This window comes from Bombus pyrosoma, linkage group LG2 (assembly GCF_014825855.1).
Source record: "Bombus pyrosoma isolate SC7728 linkage group LG2, ASM1482585v1, whole genome shotgun sequence".
NCBI lineage: Eukaryota > Metazoa > Arthropoda > Insecta > Hymenoptera > Apidae > Bombus > Bombus pyrosoma.
In genome coordinates, this window is record NC_057771.1 from 11,713,150 (window position 1) to 11,728,559 (window position 15,410).

At 43.0% G+C, this 15,410-nt stretch overlaps 1 protein-coding gene across 8 annotated transcripts in view; it reads right to left on the minus strand.

The window, feature by feature from the left end:
* Positions 1-15,410, minus strand: part of LOC122573090 (Down syndrome cell adhesion molecule-like protein Dscam2) — a 162,129-nt gene that overhangs the window by 90,324 nt on the left and 56,395 nt on the right. For all 8 annotated transcript variants that reach the window (XM_043739081.1, XM_043739047.1, XM_043739074.1 and 5 more), the window contains exon 2: positions 7,235-7,555. In XM_043739081.1, the coding sequence (XP_043595016.1) occupies positions 7,235-7,555 (321 nt within the window). The remainder of the gene's footprint in view (positions 1-7,234; positions 7,556-15,410) is intronic.

Sequence of the window (15,410 nt, forward strand, 5' to 3'; positions counted from 1 at the left end):
CGATATGAAGCTCGTTCCAGAGTAGCAAATATGCATGCGGGAGATACGTACTACTGTCGCTTCATCTAAGAATGTTGACCTCAAATATGGATGTTCCACGGGCAAACAGCACGGAATTTCTCGCGGAATTCTCGAAACGAACACGCACGCTGGGATATTCTATTACGCAGTCCGCGTGCTGTTTATTTAATATAATTATGCTAACGTCATGTTAACCAGGATAGTCACTATATATATATATTATTCGTCAGAAGATGTAATACTCTACGACGATCTCTGCATCATGTGGATATATTAATCCATTAAATGCCAACGTTTCGTTAACGCAAAATTTCATTTGCAATTCACTTCGTTCGATTTGCATTATTGACTTTTGATTTTCAGCATTGGTTATGGAAGAGAATTCGAAATTAATATCTTTTTCCCTGTTACTTTGCTTTATATTATCTGCGATTTCATTGCAAGTTCCAAGGAATATTCAAATCTTTACATTTTTTCATTCACCATTTATATAATTGTATTCCTATTCTTAGTTTTCCTAGTGCGCCGCTTAAAAATATTTATTATCATACTATTCTATTATTCGAGTACTCAAAAGAAACGATATGCAAATTATCCTCGTCGTATCTTTGAATCTAAAAATTTTAAAAACATGAAAATTCCTCGTCAATCCCCGTTGTAGATTCGAGGCTTTCTAGTAGTACGAATCCGTTCCTGAAGTCTGCGCGCAACATAATTGTCTCTGCGCTAGAAGCTTGCTAAGGACACGGGTGGTAAAGGCGAGAAAAGAGAGAAAGAAAAGCTGTTAAGTGGTGCGGCGAGGGTGTAAGGGAAAATGGAGGGCGCCGCGGCGATACCTCGGAATTAAATCCGGAGAGGCTTTGTGCGACTGCAACTACAAGATGTTGATACCCGTAGCCGTAGAATCAACTTTTACGGTGGATGGTTGAAAGCCGGATAAAAGCGGACAGACTCCAAATGAAGCGGATCTGAACTCTTAATTAAAAAAATCTCGATAACGGCAAGGCCGCCGACGCCAAGCTCTCTATAGGATTGTGGCGCTCTTTCAAAAGATCATAATGAAAATTGAAGGTAAATAGAAACAAAATAGGTGTAACGCGGCCACGTATTTACGAAAAAAGAGCGTATCACGAGGCCCGTGATAATTACCTAACACAAACGAAACCAACCCTCTGGCACACATACACCAACTGTGACGAAAATGTATCCCTAAGGAAAGTCCGTTTCCTGTTTTCCCATTGGAATTTTTCTAGAGGAAGAAGGGAGCACGAAGGAGGAAAGAAAATGAAAATAAAAAGAAACGAGTCACACTTCCATGCTTCCTTTATACGAAGGGTAGATCGATCCGCCGGGGAACCACCACCGAATTGTAGCCTCTTTTTCTTAAGATGGAATACTATCGTTCCTTTCCCCAATATCAAACCCGCATGACGCTGTGTCTTTCTTTCCCCCTTTGCTCTCCACGAGGTCGTTAATCGGCGCAAGAAAAATCTCCGAACCGATAGAAAGCATAGAAACTCGGTGGAAGATTGAGAAGCAGAATTTGAAACCCTTAAAAGGATAGCGGTATCTTATCCAAAATCTCGAGGCTGTCCCAATCCACCCATGAACTAGCGTTCCGCGTAAGTTGATGGTCTCGGCTGAAAGGTTGGCAAGAGAGCAGAGGCCTGAAAGAGGGCGAAACAAGGACGCAGAACGAAGAGAAACCGATGCTAGAGAAAAAGAGACACGTTAGAAGGGAATAGCCTGGCGGAGAAAGAGATGGTGGCGAAAGCGGAGGGTGGAATAGGAATAGTAGTAGTAGGCGGTGGGTAAAGGAAAATGTGGTGGTGTGTAGGACCTGGCTGTGCAACCCGTTTCGAGAGTCAGCGGAGCGAGGCACTCAGACTCCAGAATGGGGTAAAAACTCGGTGAGTTCGCCTCTGCTTTCTCCCTCTTTCTCTGCTTCCAACGCCGGCTTCCAAGCTTGCTACCACCCCGTATCACACGGCTCTCGGTTACGCGGCAACCAAGCCAAGCATAAACTCGGCAGACGTATCGTGGCAGGTAATATTTACAAACCATGAAACCTACGGGAAGAGAGGAACGACCGGCTCCAGCCGGCCCCATCCGTCCTACACTAACTCTGCCTTCTCTGCATCCACCGCGGCACATTCACCTGTCAGAAAGAGAGAAGGTTTGCCTTCTGCCACGAAAACCGCCTTCTTTTTCCACCGACTCGAATTTTCCGAGGAGGCGAGCCAAAAGTCTTTTCCTAGACGCACTGCTACGTTGCAATTATGTCTTCGTTATCGTTCGCGTCGTATAGTTGTAAAGAACAGTATAATCGAACGATGGACCAAATGGGGAACAAAAGACTCGATTCGAGAGAAAATCTTTCACATTTGATTGGAATGCCTACACGAAGAGAGGTTGGTTATACGATTTCCAGTAAATAGAAACTTGATTTGTGTAAAATAATTGAGTTCAAAGTTATATAGAGAGTAGGGCGAAAATTTACGATACATGATTCGTAAGAGGGTGAAGAGAGAGAGAGAGAGAGAGAGAGAGAGAGAGAGAGAGAGAAATCCAGCACAATCTAATAGCTATGGAAATATCGTGAGAACTAATGAATAGACGGTATTTGTCGAGATGCAGAAACGAAAGGTGAAACTGGAAAACGTAGGTTCTCTCTGACGAAGTTCAACGCTCGTTTAGCCGAGCCCCCAAAGCGCACCATTGTCGAATTAGATCTGCGACGTAACTCGAGCTCGGGACGCGTAATTATTTCCGTATAAAATTTCCGCGAATTTCGTCCGCTCGCCGAATAAAAGGACAGCCTGTGGAACTCGAAAGAAATTCCACCTTTTGCGAATGACACAGAGAGTCACGTTAAATTAAAAATAATCGTTCTTTCCTCGCTTCGTCGCAACGGATGGTGACGAAACAGAAACATGAAAAAAGGCAGCGAAAAGAACGGAAGGTCGTGTGTTTTCAGACGAATTTTACGGAGGAAATTTTTTCCCCGTACGTTTTCTACTTGGAGGAAGTGAATTCATTTTCCGATGGAAACAAGCAAGTATTCGACGCACGAAAACACGTAGTGCAGCTACGATAATAAGATTACTTTAAGCGTCTTGTTACGAGCATGTCGAATATGGCACGGAGTATCTTATACGATCTCGAAGAGAGTAGCAAAGCAGAAATTCCATGGACGTTTTCCGTTTATCAGTGAGGAATGTTCGCGAACCATAAAACGCGTGTATTCTGCTCGTTGCCGTTCTCTAGAAATTCACCGAGTGCGAGTATTACTGAATTGAACATTAAGTCTATTCATATTTCTTTAATCTTAAAATGTAAATCTCCTTAATTTTTGCAAATAACAAAACTTCCATTCACTGCAAATAATACGTTTGATCATTGATTATTAAATAAACGAAACATTAAATTATTTATCAATAACAAAATGTAAATAATATATGTGGCCACTGATCATTAATTGAATAAAATGTGAAATTATCGATAAATGATAAAATGCAAATATGCACTATGTTTGGTTATTCATTAGTAATTAACTGAAATGTTATATTATCAAGCAAAGATAAAATGCAAAGTATTATATGTTTCATCGCTGATTATTAATGAAATAAATTATTAAGTTATTAATTAAAGATAAAATGTTTAGTACCGTATTATAAAAATACGAACTTGAAAAAATATTCTAGAAAGCACCAAAAGTCCTTACATTTTATAGGAGGAAACTACTTGAACAAATCCATTTACTGATAAAGATGAACAATCTTTCGAACTGAAGCTATTTGACACACGAAATAATCGAAAACATCGTACGTTATTCATTATATAATTATCATTCTATGAAAATACATTGCATTTCAATTAAATTGCAGCGAAAGGCTAAAAGATATACTATATAACCTAATATATTCGACCAACTCAATTTCAATCATATAACACAATATAATCGTCTGTTTCGACACGAGAGACTCGTTTGTAACTATTTGATCGAAACGTTGTCGTCTATTCTTGTTCGCGCCTTTAAGAAGCACGTAGAAACCAGCCGGAAGTAATTTCAGCGGCATATCCATGTCGATAAACGTAGCGTATCTTAATCAAGCGCCGCGTTTAAAGACCGAACAGAATAAAAGCTCGAACGAGTAAACATTACGTGGGGCGAATGCGTGCGGTATTTACGCTAGAGGCGGTCGTCGAGATTTCTCATTACCGCGACGCGGCGGCACCACTGCCATCGTCGCTGCGCCACGAAATTAAAGTAGAGCAACGAAATTTACAAGAAGAATAACTCCCTGTACACATTGTGCCGAGTAAATGGAAGAAAACAGACGTCTTACTGGAATCGGACCCCCGTCTCAAATGCGTCGCAGTCGAGTTGAAAAGCGCCACGTCGCGGAGTCGCTACGTTGCCGCGGCAAACAATACGGCTATGGCCCGTTGTTTTTCTACAAACGTCGTTAAACTCACCCCAAGCTTCCTTCATGGCGATATTCTCGCGCCGCATTCCGTGAAAAGCCGATATTAAACGACGTCTTCTCCGAGACTGCAACAAACTTCCAATCTCCGAGGATCCAGTTTTTTATCATCACTGATATTCATTCGGTTTCGCAATTTTTCTTTCTTTTTTTTTTTTGGCTTTTCAGCTTTCGTCTCCTTTAGCCCGTCGCAAGAAATTATCTTTGTCTCTTCGTGAAACAACAGGATGGGTATTTTTCTGGTTGTAGAAGGACGTACAACGCAGTCACTTTGTAGTTCCAAACGATATAAAAGACGCGGAAAGTAATTTTTATATTATTACCGAGGGCCAGGTCAGAGTGTTTCTTACTGGGATGTAATTTCCCCTTTCAAGGACTTTAATTAACTTCTTTGGCTCGTGCCACGGGGATGGCACTTTAAATAGTTCGTTAAAGAAGAATGGAAACAAAAAATACGACAGGTTGAAGCCCGCGCAAAGGAACGAGCTTGTGTGCGTTAAGTCCGCGAGACGTTCGCTATATTGTGACGATATGGTTTAAACGGCACGTCTTGTAGACTCGAAATTATTTCTCGAATAATATGACTTCATACAGCGGTCGTTCCTGGTGAAACATTGTACCGATGTTAAAGAAGAAAAAAAAAAGAAAAACATTCGTGTAAAGAATATCGATCGACCGGTGGATACAAAAATACAAAGAGAACAATGAAAATCGTAGCAATATATTTGAAAGGCGACAATATTTGCTCTTCGTGGAAATACAGAACTCGACGTTGGTTAAACAACCAACGATAGTACCATGGTGATCTATTCGAGAGAGTCGTTAAGGGGCAATCGTCGAACACTAGCTTCCCTCCTCGATGCCCCTTTATCAACCTAGTTACCCTCATTATTTCACGAAGGATGCGGAAGCGACGGTCGAACGAGCTCCTATAAAATCATTCTCCCAGCGACACGTTCTACGAATGAACGAAACGTACGTGTTTTCGATCACAGATGGGTATAGTTAGAGCATAGTTTGGAAAAGAATACTGCAAAACGGAAACGAAACCTCCATTGTTGTTCGATGTCGATTCACGATCAAACGAGTATGCGGCGCTGGCTAATCATATCCGTTTTGCTCCGAGGAATACACTTATCTATCGTGTTCAAGGAAAGACTTTTCTCACCGGGGAAGAACAGAGTCAGCGAAGTTGATCGAGTCGGAAAGGAACCAGCGGATTCGGAGAGGAAAGTCGTGGTGACGCGGAGAGCAGAAGCTGACGTGGCAGAGGTATGAATGTGAAAAGGTGTGGGCTACGTTCACGCGACGATGATTTACGGGCATATTAGGTCGATAAGATATCTTCCGGTTCGTTGACCCGGAGGAAACTCTATTTTTAAGACGGAGACACCTCGTTCTATCTTCCTAACTCCCAACCCTTTCTTCCACATCGCCCATGGATCTTGTCACGGATTCCGGTTTTTGAGGAACGTCCGATAAAACAGCCGGAGGAAACAACCAGCGACCGTGAATATATTCTCCGTTCGCAAACGAGCGACGGGCTTATCCGTAAAACGGAAACGATGCCACCGCGTCGAGGGCGAGTCCCGATAAGACGGGTTTTTATTTTTATAGCTGCGGTTCGTCGAGGGAAATTCGAACAATTCCATCGATCGACGAATGTCTCTCGTGGAGCCATTACGCGAAAGAAAGAAGTTGGACTTCTTGAACCGAAGGGAAACATCTTTTTTAAATGTCGTCGAATGAGATTCGACCGACAAACTACCCACGATGAATCGTATTCCGCTCATCTCCTAGTGTCAGAGTCACGCCAATTCCGGAATAGAGGGCGCGCAGGTGTATCAAAGCCAGCGACGACGCGAAGCAAATCACGAACCCGATGGGAATAAATATTTCATAGCGTCGAAGACGTACCATCTTCCGATCGAAAGGATGAATTATTCCGTCTAAGAACGGAACTGCTGTTGGCTGCGTTCGGTTTGCACGGCCACGAGCCCAGGGATGTTTAATGTGAAACGAGCACCGTAAAGGGTCTCGTTGAACGCATGGCAGATTCCTCCCCTAGTTCCACTGCCATCAAACTTTTCTCCCTAAACGAAGTCTCAAGGATGCGCCCTTACCGGAGAAACCACGGCCGAAAAAAGCGGCATGAAGGAAAGTGAATATTTCCATGGCGACATACTGATATACGATCGATCAAAATAACGAGCGGTTTCATGAAATGAAAATGGTTTTCCTTTTCTTCTCAGGGTGGACATAATATTACCATCATAGTAGAAAAATATGACAAGTACACGATAAATACATTGAAAATGAAAACAACTCGTTAATTGCCGAAATTTCGTGGAAGTCAAAGATATAATAATTGTTATTAAGACAAGCAATATGTTAATATAAATGGCAAGCAGATATTTTGAAAATTTCGAAGGAACTCCGAATGTTCGAAAACAAATAAAGAAACAATTTTGGTAACATTGGATTAATTAACAACGAACTGAATTTTAGAACTGCTTCTTTATAAATGAAAAAAAAAAAGAAAATAGGAAATGTCACTTATCATGTTTTAACCCCGCGATCTTCATACGGGAATTGAACAAAAGTCGAGGGTCGTTGAACAAGGATAGCAATAAAGGCAACGGAATAGGAAGAGAGATAGAGGAGAAAGCAAGCGGTATACCAGGCAGACAACATAATGCAGATAACGAGCAAGAAGTTTCGCGTGCCTGCTCTGACAGTGACGTCTCTGCTAACGATGGCACCGACGCTGTTGACGGCGGAACACTTATAAATAGCCCAGTGGACGTCCTGTCGGAAGACCTCGGCCTCGAAGCCAGGAAAGTGGATCGTCCCGTTGCCAAGGACGTGTCTGATTCCAGGGATACTCGTTATACTGCCACCGTCTGCTGCCAGCCAGTCGACGGTAGGTGCCGGATTTCCTCTCACTATGCAGTCCACTCTGCCGCCGTTCACGTTCGTGAATTCCACCCGCGATGGCGGTTCCGACACGAAGCTCGGTCCCTGCATCTCGTACGAGGCGTCGCAACCTGCAACAAACGGGACAGGTATCGTCATAATGAGCCGCGGATTCTCTTTGCCTACCCTCCCTTACCCAACCCATCTCCCTCCCTTTCCCTCTACTCTCTGGTTACACCTCCTCCTAGTATACCTTTTATAGGGACTTTTGCGTGGCTTTTTGTTGCCAGACCGACACTTTCCGTTCGTATGCGAGTTCCTCGCATTCTGCCGTTTTTGAGAGGATTAGCATAATATTCTATGTGAATTGTAATTAAGTCTACGGACATTTTAGTCGTGTTAAATCGTTTCCCAAGGTAGTAGGGTATTTAGGGAAATGAAAAATCCGTGGAAATATGATATAGATGGAAATAATAAAGATAGGGAATAGAAAGGGTGGTAGAAAGGTAGATAGTATAGTACAACGTGATATTTCGCAGCTGAATAAGGTTACAATTGTATCGTATCTAGAGGAATTATCTGGAAGAAAACGCAATTTCCTTTTCTCTTTAACGCTTTGTATTCTACCGACGTTTCTATAGCGACGTTAATAATGCAAAAATTGCTATTCAATTTTATTTTCATCAAAAGAGATAGAATGAATAAGAAGGTCTATCATGTAGATTATAAATAGTAACGTTTTAGTTTGAGAAAGTTTCGTTGCGAAAGTGTGCTGTATACTTGTACGTGGATTATATATATAATAAAAATCATGTTACTTCAATAATTTGTAATAAATCGAATATTTGATTGCCTTCCTAACTATCTATAGTTTCAAAATAGTCCTATGAATAATTCAACGCCCGCTTCAGAAAATCAGAAATTATCTGAAACAAAACCGTACTGAAGTCTCGTTAACGACCTTGCTATATTGCAAATCGAAGAGTTTCGAATGGATTTTATTGAAACGCGATTAGCAATTCGACCATAAATTCGGGACGGTCTGGCAGCGCGATTCATTCGAATACTCTCGCGTGGATCAAAATAAATTTTCCTTACTGTTTCAATCGGCAGTTAGAAGAACATTAATCATGGTCACAGCGCGTGGACACCGGTTGATGAATTTTTTCGCTCGGCTAGCCGAGTTCAAAGTAATTTTCAGAAATGTAGGGAGCGAAACGTAGCAGTGGCGATGAGAGGCAACGCAGGGGCGGCTAAAGGGGAGGGGCTGCACTGTATCGTCGACGGGACATGAACGAAGATAATACGGGTGGCCATAAATCACACATTTAACGCTGAAATTCGGCCGTAATAGCTTCCATAAATGGAGCGCATTGCGTCCCCCGCGAAGCCTGTTAACCATTCATCACCCGAGTTATGTTGATTTAAGTAGGAATGCCGGTCCGCTTGGATGTATTCCGCATTCCGCCCAACATTGCCCATCTGGAAGCCGGCCCAACGAACTACGCTGAATACCCAGAGGAACGTGCATCGAATAGGGTTCGCTTGCTTCGCCATGTGTAGCGTTACATTTTAGTTAATAATGTTCGATGCGCGCGTTTGCCCTCCGATGATTTAAAAAAAGATACATCACTCTCTTTGCACATTGTATACGCAGAAAGAAATTAAGTCGATTCACAGAAGTTAACACCTCCATGCTTACTATTATGTATACGTAATATTGTTGTTTAACAAGTCATTAGTTAATTGAATAATACATTTAGTTCATAGTGTTCGATTGATGTGTACCAAATTTTTGTAGTCATACGAACGTACTAATCAAGTGTTAACAAATTTAATACACTTGGACCTAATTAATTAGCACTTAAATGGTATGCTCTTCGTAGCTACTGTATTTTTTGTAATAAAATGGATCGTAAAAATTAACGCATAGCTTTCGTCGCCTTGGTACTGTTAATTTGACAAAAACAACATTTTTCCTACTGAGGAAAGTATAAAGAATCGTTACCAATATGTGTAGTTTCTTATTCCAATTATACGTTACAATTTAAAACAAAAAATCAAAGACCATAAATTAAAATAATATAAAATAATAGAAAGATTCAAATAATTAAGAATTATTTCAATGACATACGATAAAATCGGCCACGTGAAAGGTTCGCAGGAGATATTCTAATTCACGATCGACGCAAAGGTAATGAATATCTCTCCTCTTGAAATTTCTTTCCGTTTAAAATCTCCCCGCGAGAAGTCAGCGTTAATTAACTGCTCCTCGACACGGGAGCTTCAGACGAAGCTTGCGGTCCGCGACACGACAATCCTTATCCGTGAAAGCCACGAGACTTCTCAAACAACGAAGAATTTTCACCGGCCTCGCGAAACTGTTTTCTCTGCTCGGTTTCTTCTCAAGATGCGTTCGCAAGTGTACGAACTGCGCTATGATCGTGAAAATTGTTCGCGCTATCTTTCCTAACAAAGAGGGAATTGTATCATATTTCGTGAGAGCCGTATTATTCGTGTTAAGAATTACCTCTAGCCATTGTTCTTTCCCATGATTTCTTTAACCTCCGCCGTTCCTTCTTCCTAAGACTTTCCTCTTCCATGTAGACGATAATACCTTATGACCTACATCCCCTTGGAACTCGTGCAACAATTTTTCTCCGAAGAGAAAGAGTAAAGCTCGCCCCGTCATGAGCGTAACTCTATATTTTCCGTCCCGAGAAGTCCATTTCACGTCATAAAGGTAACTTAATTTCCTATAACGTCAGACGCACGTCGACCAAACCCATATTATCCCCCACCCTTCGATGCGTCATCCCTCAGCTTTCCGCCACGCCATCCCGTGTGTTCCCCTTTCGTAATTCGACGTTTGATTAAACGTACGTTGGCTGCAACGTTATAAGCCGCCAAGCGGTACCATACCATATCATGACACCAAATATCAGGAAACGAATTGAAATACCGACGGATGTTCCTGTCTTTTCGCTTTGTTACCAGATACCGAAGTAGGCGATTCTTTATAAAGGAAGGTAAAACAAGAAGAAATCGGCTAGAGCGCGGGAAGTTAAATTAGGTATACAATGGAAACGAGTAGGAATTGTACGAGTGAAGAACCCGATGGAAATTGAAGTTTACGGGAAATTTCCATATTCGCCTTCCTCCGTTTTTTGTTGTTCCATTCACAAGCTCCGTCCGCGTGCCGTCCGCCGCGGGACTCATAATCCGGATTAACATTGAGAGAATGTAGTATCACGGCTATTCCATTTTCTCTCCCCGGGTTGGATAGAAAATAAAAAAAAAAAAGAATAATAATAAAGAGAGAAAAATCGGAATAGCCCGCTCTCGTCGAAGTAGTATTTTCAATTTCGAATAATAGCGGATAATCACGCGCTAACAGGTGAAAACAAGCTTTTGATCGAATAAAAAGCGTTTCCTCCGTGCCTATTCACCGTTTCAGCTTTTACCCGAATAAAATAGAAGAACAAAAGGAGTAATAGAGGAGAAAGAGGAGCAGCGGCCGGTCGGAGAGAAAACCAGGGCAAAAAGAGACGGAAATCTTCGTACACACGTTGACGGTACTATTATGTACATAGAAACTATACATATATGTATATAGAAAGAATTATGCAACAACGGGAAACTCACATACCGTCGAATTTTCCATCTTCTTTGCATACAACTCTCATAGTTGGTACTCTTCATCCCAGAAAGGAATCGTTTACAGCGAAGAATCAACGAGGTCCTTCCACCAAGTGAACTGGATGTCATGTGAAAGCAAGGTGGAGCCTTTGAAGCGTGGCACGCACGCTTCCGATTTATCTTCGCGGTTGCGTCCAATTAACGGCGCGCCATATCAAAATGTCCGGATCGGCGCGACGAGTAACAACAACAAGAACGACGGAGTAAAGACACGAAGAGAGGGGTAGATGGCTCGTGCACGTGGCCGGCTCGCAAAAGGAAGCGATGTGTTCTCCGATATAATGGCTCGCTCGAGTGTATTTGAGATGCACTGGCTCATCAGAATAACTAAACAATAGACGGCGACGGAAAGAGGAGGATAGAATGAACGAGGAGGAGAAGCGAGACCCCATCCCTTCTGTATGTCCCGTACAACCAGGCCTGCCAGCAGGTACTCGAGTACTACCCTCTTCGTGATGTACTCGGTGATACGGCTGCAACAGTAGAGAAAAGGGTTGGGCCCGTTGCAGACGCGCGTCTGTATTACACTCTCAGGCACGTATGTGAATGTTTGTGCGTTCACCATCCCATTGAGTTGTACACGATAAGTTGAGTAGCCTAACCTTAGTCAACCCTCAACGTCATCGGGAGGGCTCCTCTGAAGTTGTACACTTCTGTTTCTTCGCTAGCTGTTCGAGAGACGAGACGTAACCGTCCATCGACCATCTGCGTAATGCTTTGCGTCAACATCTCTCGGAGACCAGTCACATCCCTTCCATATCCCTCTCCATATCCTCATCCATATACTTCTTCATGTGCTTTTCCATCATCCCTCTACGTTTCTTCGTGATTCTTCTTTAAACATGCTCGAATGACCACTCTATTTCCGAGCTTTTAGGCCCAACCCAAGATTTTGCACTCGCGGCATGTTATTAATGGCTCGCGATCAAAAGTTTCTCTGCCACCTTCCCGACTACGAATTTTTTTTTACCCGTTTCATTTTCGCCATCCTTCGTTTCGCTTTCCGTCTAGTGAACGCTGAAGGAGAGGTGGGGCGAACGCTTGTCAAAGCTACAGCAACCGAATTAAAATTAAACGTTATCCCGACCGCGCTAAAAAATGAATCGCGAGGCTGACGGACGACGATAAAATATGAACGATCATCAGCCGGGGTGACTTGCAGTATTTTGTTCCTCAAATTGGCACTGCGTAAATTTCAGTAATCGCGACGCATCCAACGACGAAAAGCGATTTGCCGAAAAATTCGCGACTGTGAGTTTTATACCAGCTCGGCTGGACGATCGTTTTCGACGTAACCAAAAATCGAGTCGAATAAGAACTCATCCGACGAAAATTCTGAAATTGTACCTAATGGTAATTGTTTCAAGCATCCGAATAAACGCGGCCGTCTATGACACACTCGTAACTTGTCCCGTGATTTACATGGGCGCAACTTTTTATCTCTGGTGTGCAGCAGCCGACGAGAAATCGCTATAATTTCACGGTTGTTGTCGCGGTGAAATATATCAGGAACAATCAAGTATATGTTCGTGAAAACTCGCGTATCGTATCGTATCGTGAATGGCGCACTTAAAAAACCGCGTCGGCCGAATGTATTCGCTCGTGATACATGCGGTTATTGTATCGGTCGGTATTGTTCCCGAGCGGTTTATTGTCTAAAAGTATCTCCACTCGAATGCTGGCGACAGGAAAACATCTTAAAAATTCTAACCACTCGGCGAACGAGTCCCCCTAGTCGAACGAACGAGAACGCGGGCTGGCATGCGGACAACGTCGTTGTTGGGATACCTAAGGGAGAGACGACCCGATTAACTTATTAAAATGCGCTCTGGGAGAAGAAGAGATAACCCCCACGACTAATTGCTGATGCTTGCGTTCCAGTGAGCACGCTGTTCATTCACGGTTTACTCGCGCGCGCGCGCGCGCTCTTGCGACACCCGGAGAAAACCGTTGAATAGAGCAGTCCCCATTCCGGAATCCGCGGCTCATCCGGCGGTTTACAATCCTTTCTTTCAGTCGGCCGATGGAAAACGAGACGGGGATGCCGTCTCTTCGCGGAGGGGAAAAAAAGAAGGCGCGGACAACATAGAGTAGGGGATGGAGGAAGGCGAAAAGGGAGGGAAAAAGAGAGAAGAGAAGAGAGTGGAATCGGGCACACGTACGTAGCCCACAGGCACAAAGGGTAAAAGATAGAGACGCGAAGGGAGAAACGAACGTGGTAAATAGAGAAAAAGAGTGAAAGGGAGCGAGATGGAGAGAGAAAGGGACGCGGTTAGAAGACAGACAGACGCGAGGCGGTCTCCCCCTTGCACGCCGCGTCCTCTTGTCCGACAATGCAAACCAACTTTCTCATTTCAATGTATTGTTTCCATTGTTTGGGCGTGCAGGCTGCGAGGGTTGATGCCGGTGGTGCTGCCAGTATAAGGGGAGAGGTTGGGAATGCGAGATCTCCTTTCTAGTACCGATCGTCATCGCAAAACTTTCTCATCTCTCTCTATCTTTCTCGTTTGCTCTCCTTCTGCCACTCTTGTGCCTCCTGAACGCTCAGCCACCGCTCAAACCTGAGCGCCACCCAACTTGCAATCCTCCTAGGAGTCGCCTCTTCAAAGATTACGAATAATTTCGGGGACGGGCCTGTGCTCCGAGTTACGCTCCGGCTATCACGGTACACCGACCAAAGAGCTCGACGTTGAACCTACCGAGTTGTCTGAGTACTTCTACCTTGGCATTCTTAACGCGAATACTATCGCTGGGAATATTTAAAATTCTTTGCTTCCTGCGAGGATTTCATCTCGGAGGAGAAATCGCTGAGATCCGTCGTGTATAACCTGCGAGCGTGCACGCCTGGCCTAGGTAAAGCTTCGCTGTTTTACCTATCCGTATTTCCGTGGAACATATCTCGATGGAATGGGATTCTTTTAAATTATGAGAATGTTCAAGACTCGAGGACCGATCCTTTCCTATGTAGTTTGTTTTTAACCTCTATGTCTCTTTTGAAATAGAGAGCTCCTACTGTCATCTTTGAAATATCTTTTCCGAAGCTAAATTTAAAGGTCTGGTTCCAAAAAACATTTTCGCTGGGTTTAGGTGAAATTTTCCAAGGCCAACCTTAAAGAGATTCCGAGACCTCGAAACTAACCAAGTTAAGCTTCCACCTTTTTATAACTACTGTTTTAAATTGCTTCACCTTCAACTAACAATATATATACACCATCCACAAATATCTCCTCTCGTTAACTTATTTTCGTGCATAGAATAACATTCTGTCGATTATGTACTCCTATCTGGCTAAAAATTAAATAAATTCATGTATGCTTGACAAATTTTCAACCCCAATTTTCTCGAGAATGAAGTCTCTCGGACGTAGAATCTGCCTGACTTCGCTTATGTCATTGTATGACCACGGTGTAAAAAATATGTGTTTTAATATTCAATCTTCACCAAAACGCATTCACGCCTTATGGTAAATTTCCAACGTTAAGGCCGTTTACATAGTGCGTGTTATGCAATGTTTACGGCACGCGTGTTAAGTGCAAGGATGCATTGGACGTCCGTTCCCATCAGTTTGAGTAACAAATATATTACCCTAATTGCGATGGCAGAACTTCTTGGTTACCTAAGCTGACGGGGAAATCCTCGGGATTTGTCACGTGACGCAGAGTCACGTGCCATGCAGTGCCCCGTTAATTAGCACTAATTCGTTGTACTCCATTAGCAACGGCTTCCATAGGAGGCTGGGGATGAACAAGTCTCGAAGCGCACGCAACTTACAACACGACGCGATGCAACGTTTCGCCATCGCTTCCGCTATTTCGCGTTACTGCATCCGCCAACGCGCGCGCGTATTTAATGGTCTGTACCCTTCGGCCTGCCTACACGATGTTATACGAATTAATTTCATTGCAATTACTTGTCCGATCGATTCATAGAATCTGAGCCCAGATTAAAGCCACGCCTCTGATATTTCGTGATCGAATGTTTTCCGTAATATCTTTCTTCATAGTATATATAGGGTATCTCATAATTAGCGGTACAATCGAATGTTATTCCGCGCGGAAAAATATATCAAACATATTGAACATTTATTTATTTGGCACTTCGTTTTTGAGGAATTATTGAATTAAGTTCATAGCGTTTTTGATAATCGATTTATTTCATCGTGTTCCGTGTATTATATATCGTACAATTTGCAGAAAATGATTTGCCATGCAATTTTGCAAAATACTGTTTACAGTTCGATGTTAAATGCACCAATTGGAGGGAAAAGAGAACGTTTTATTCATATCC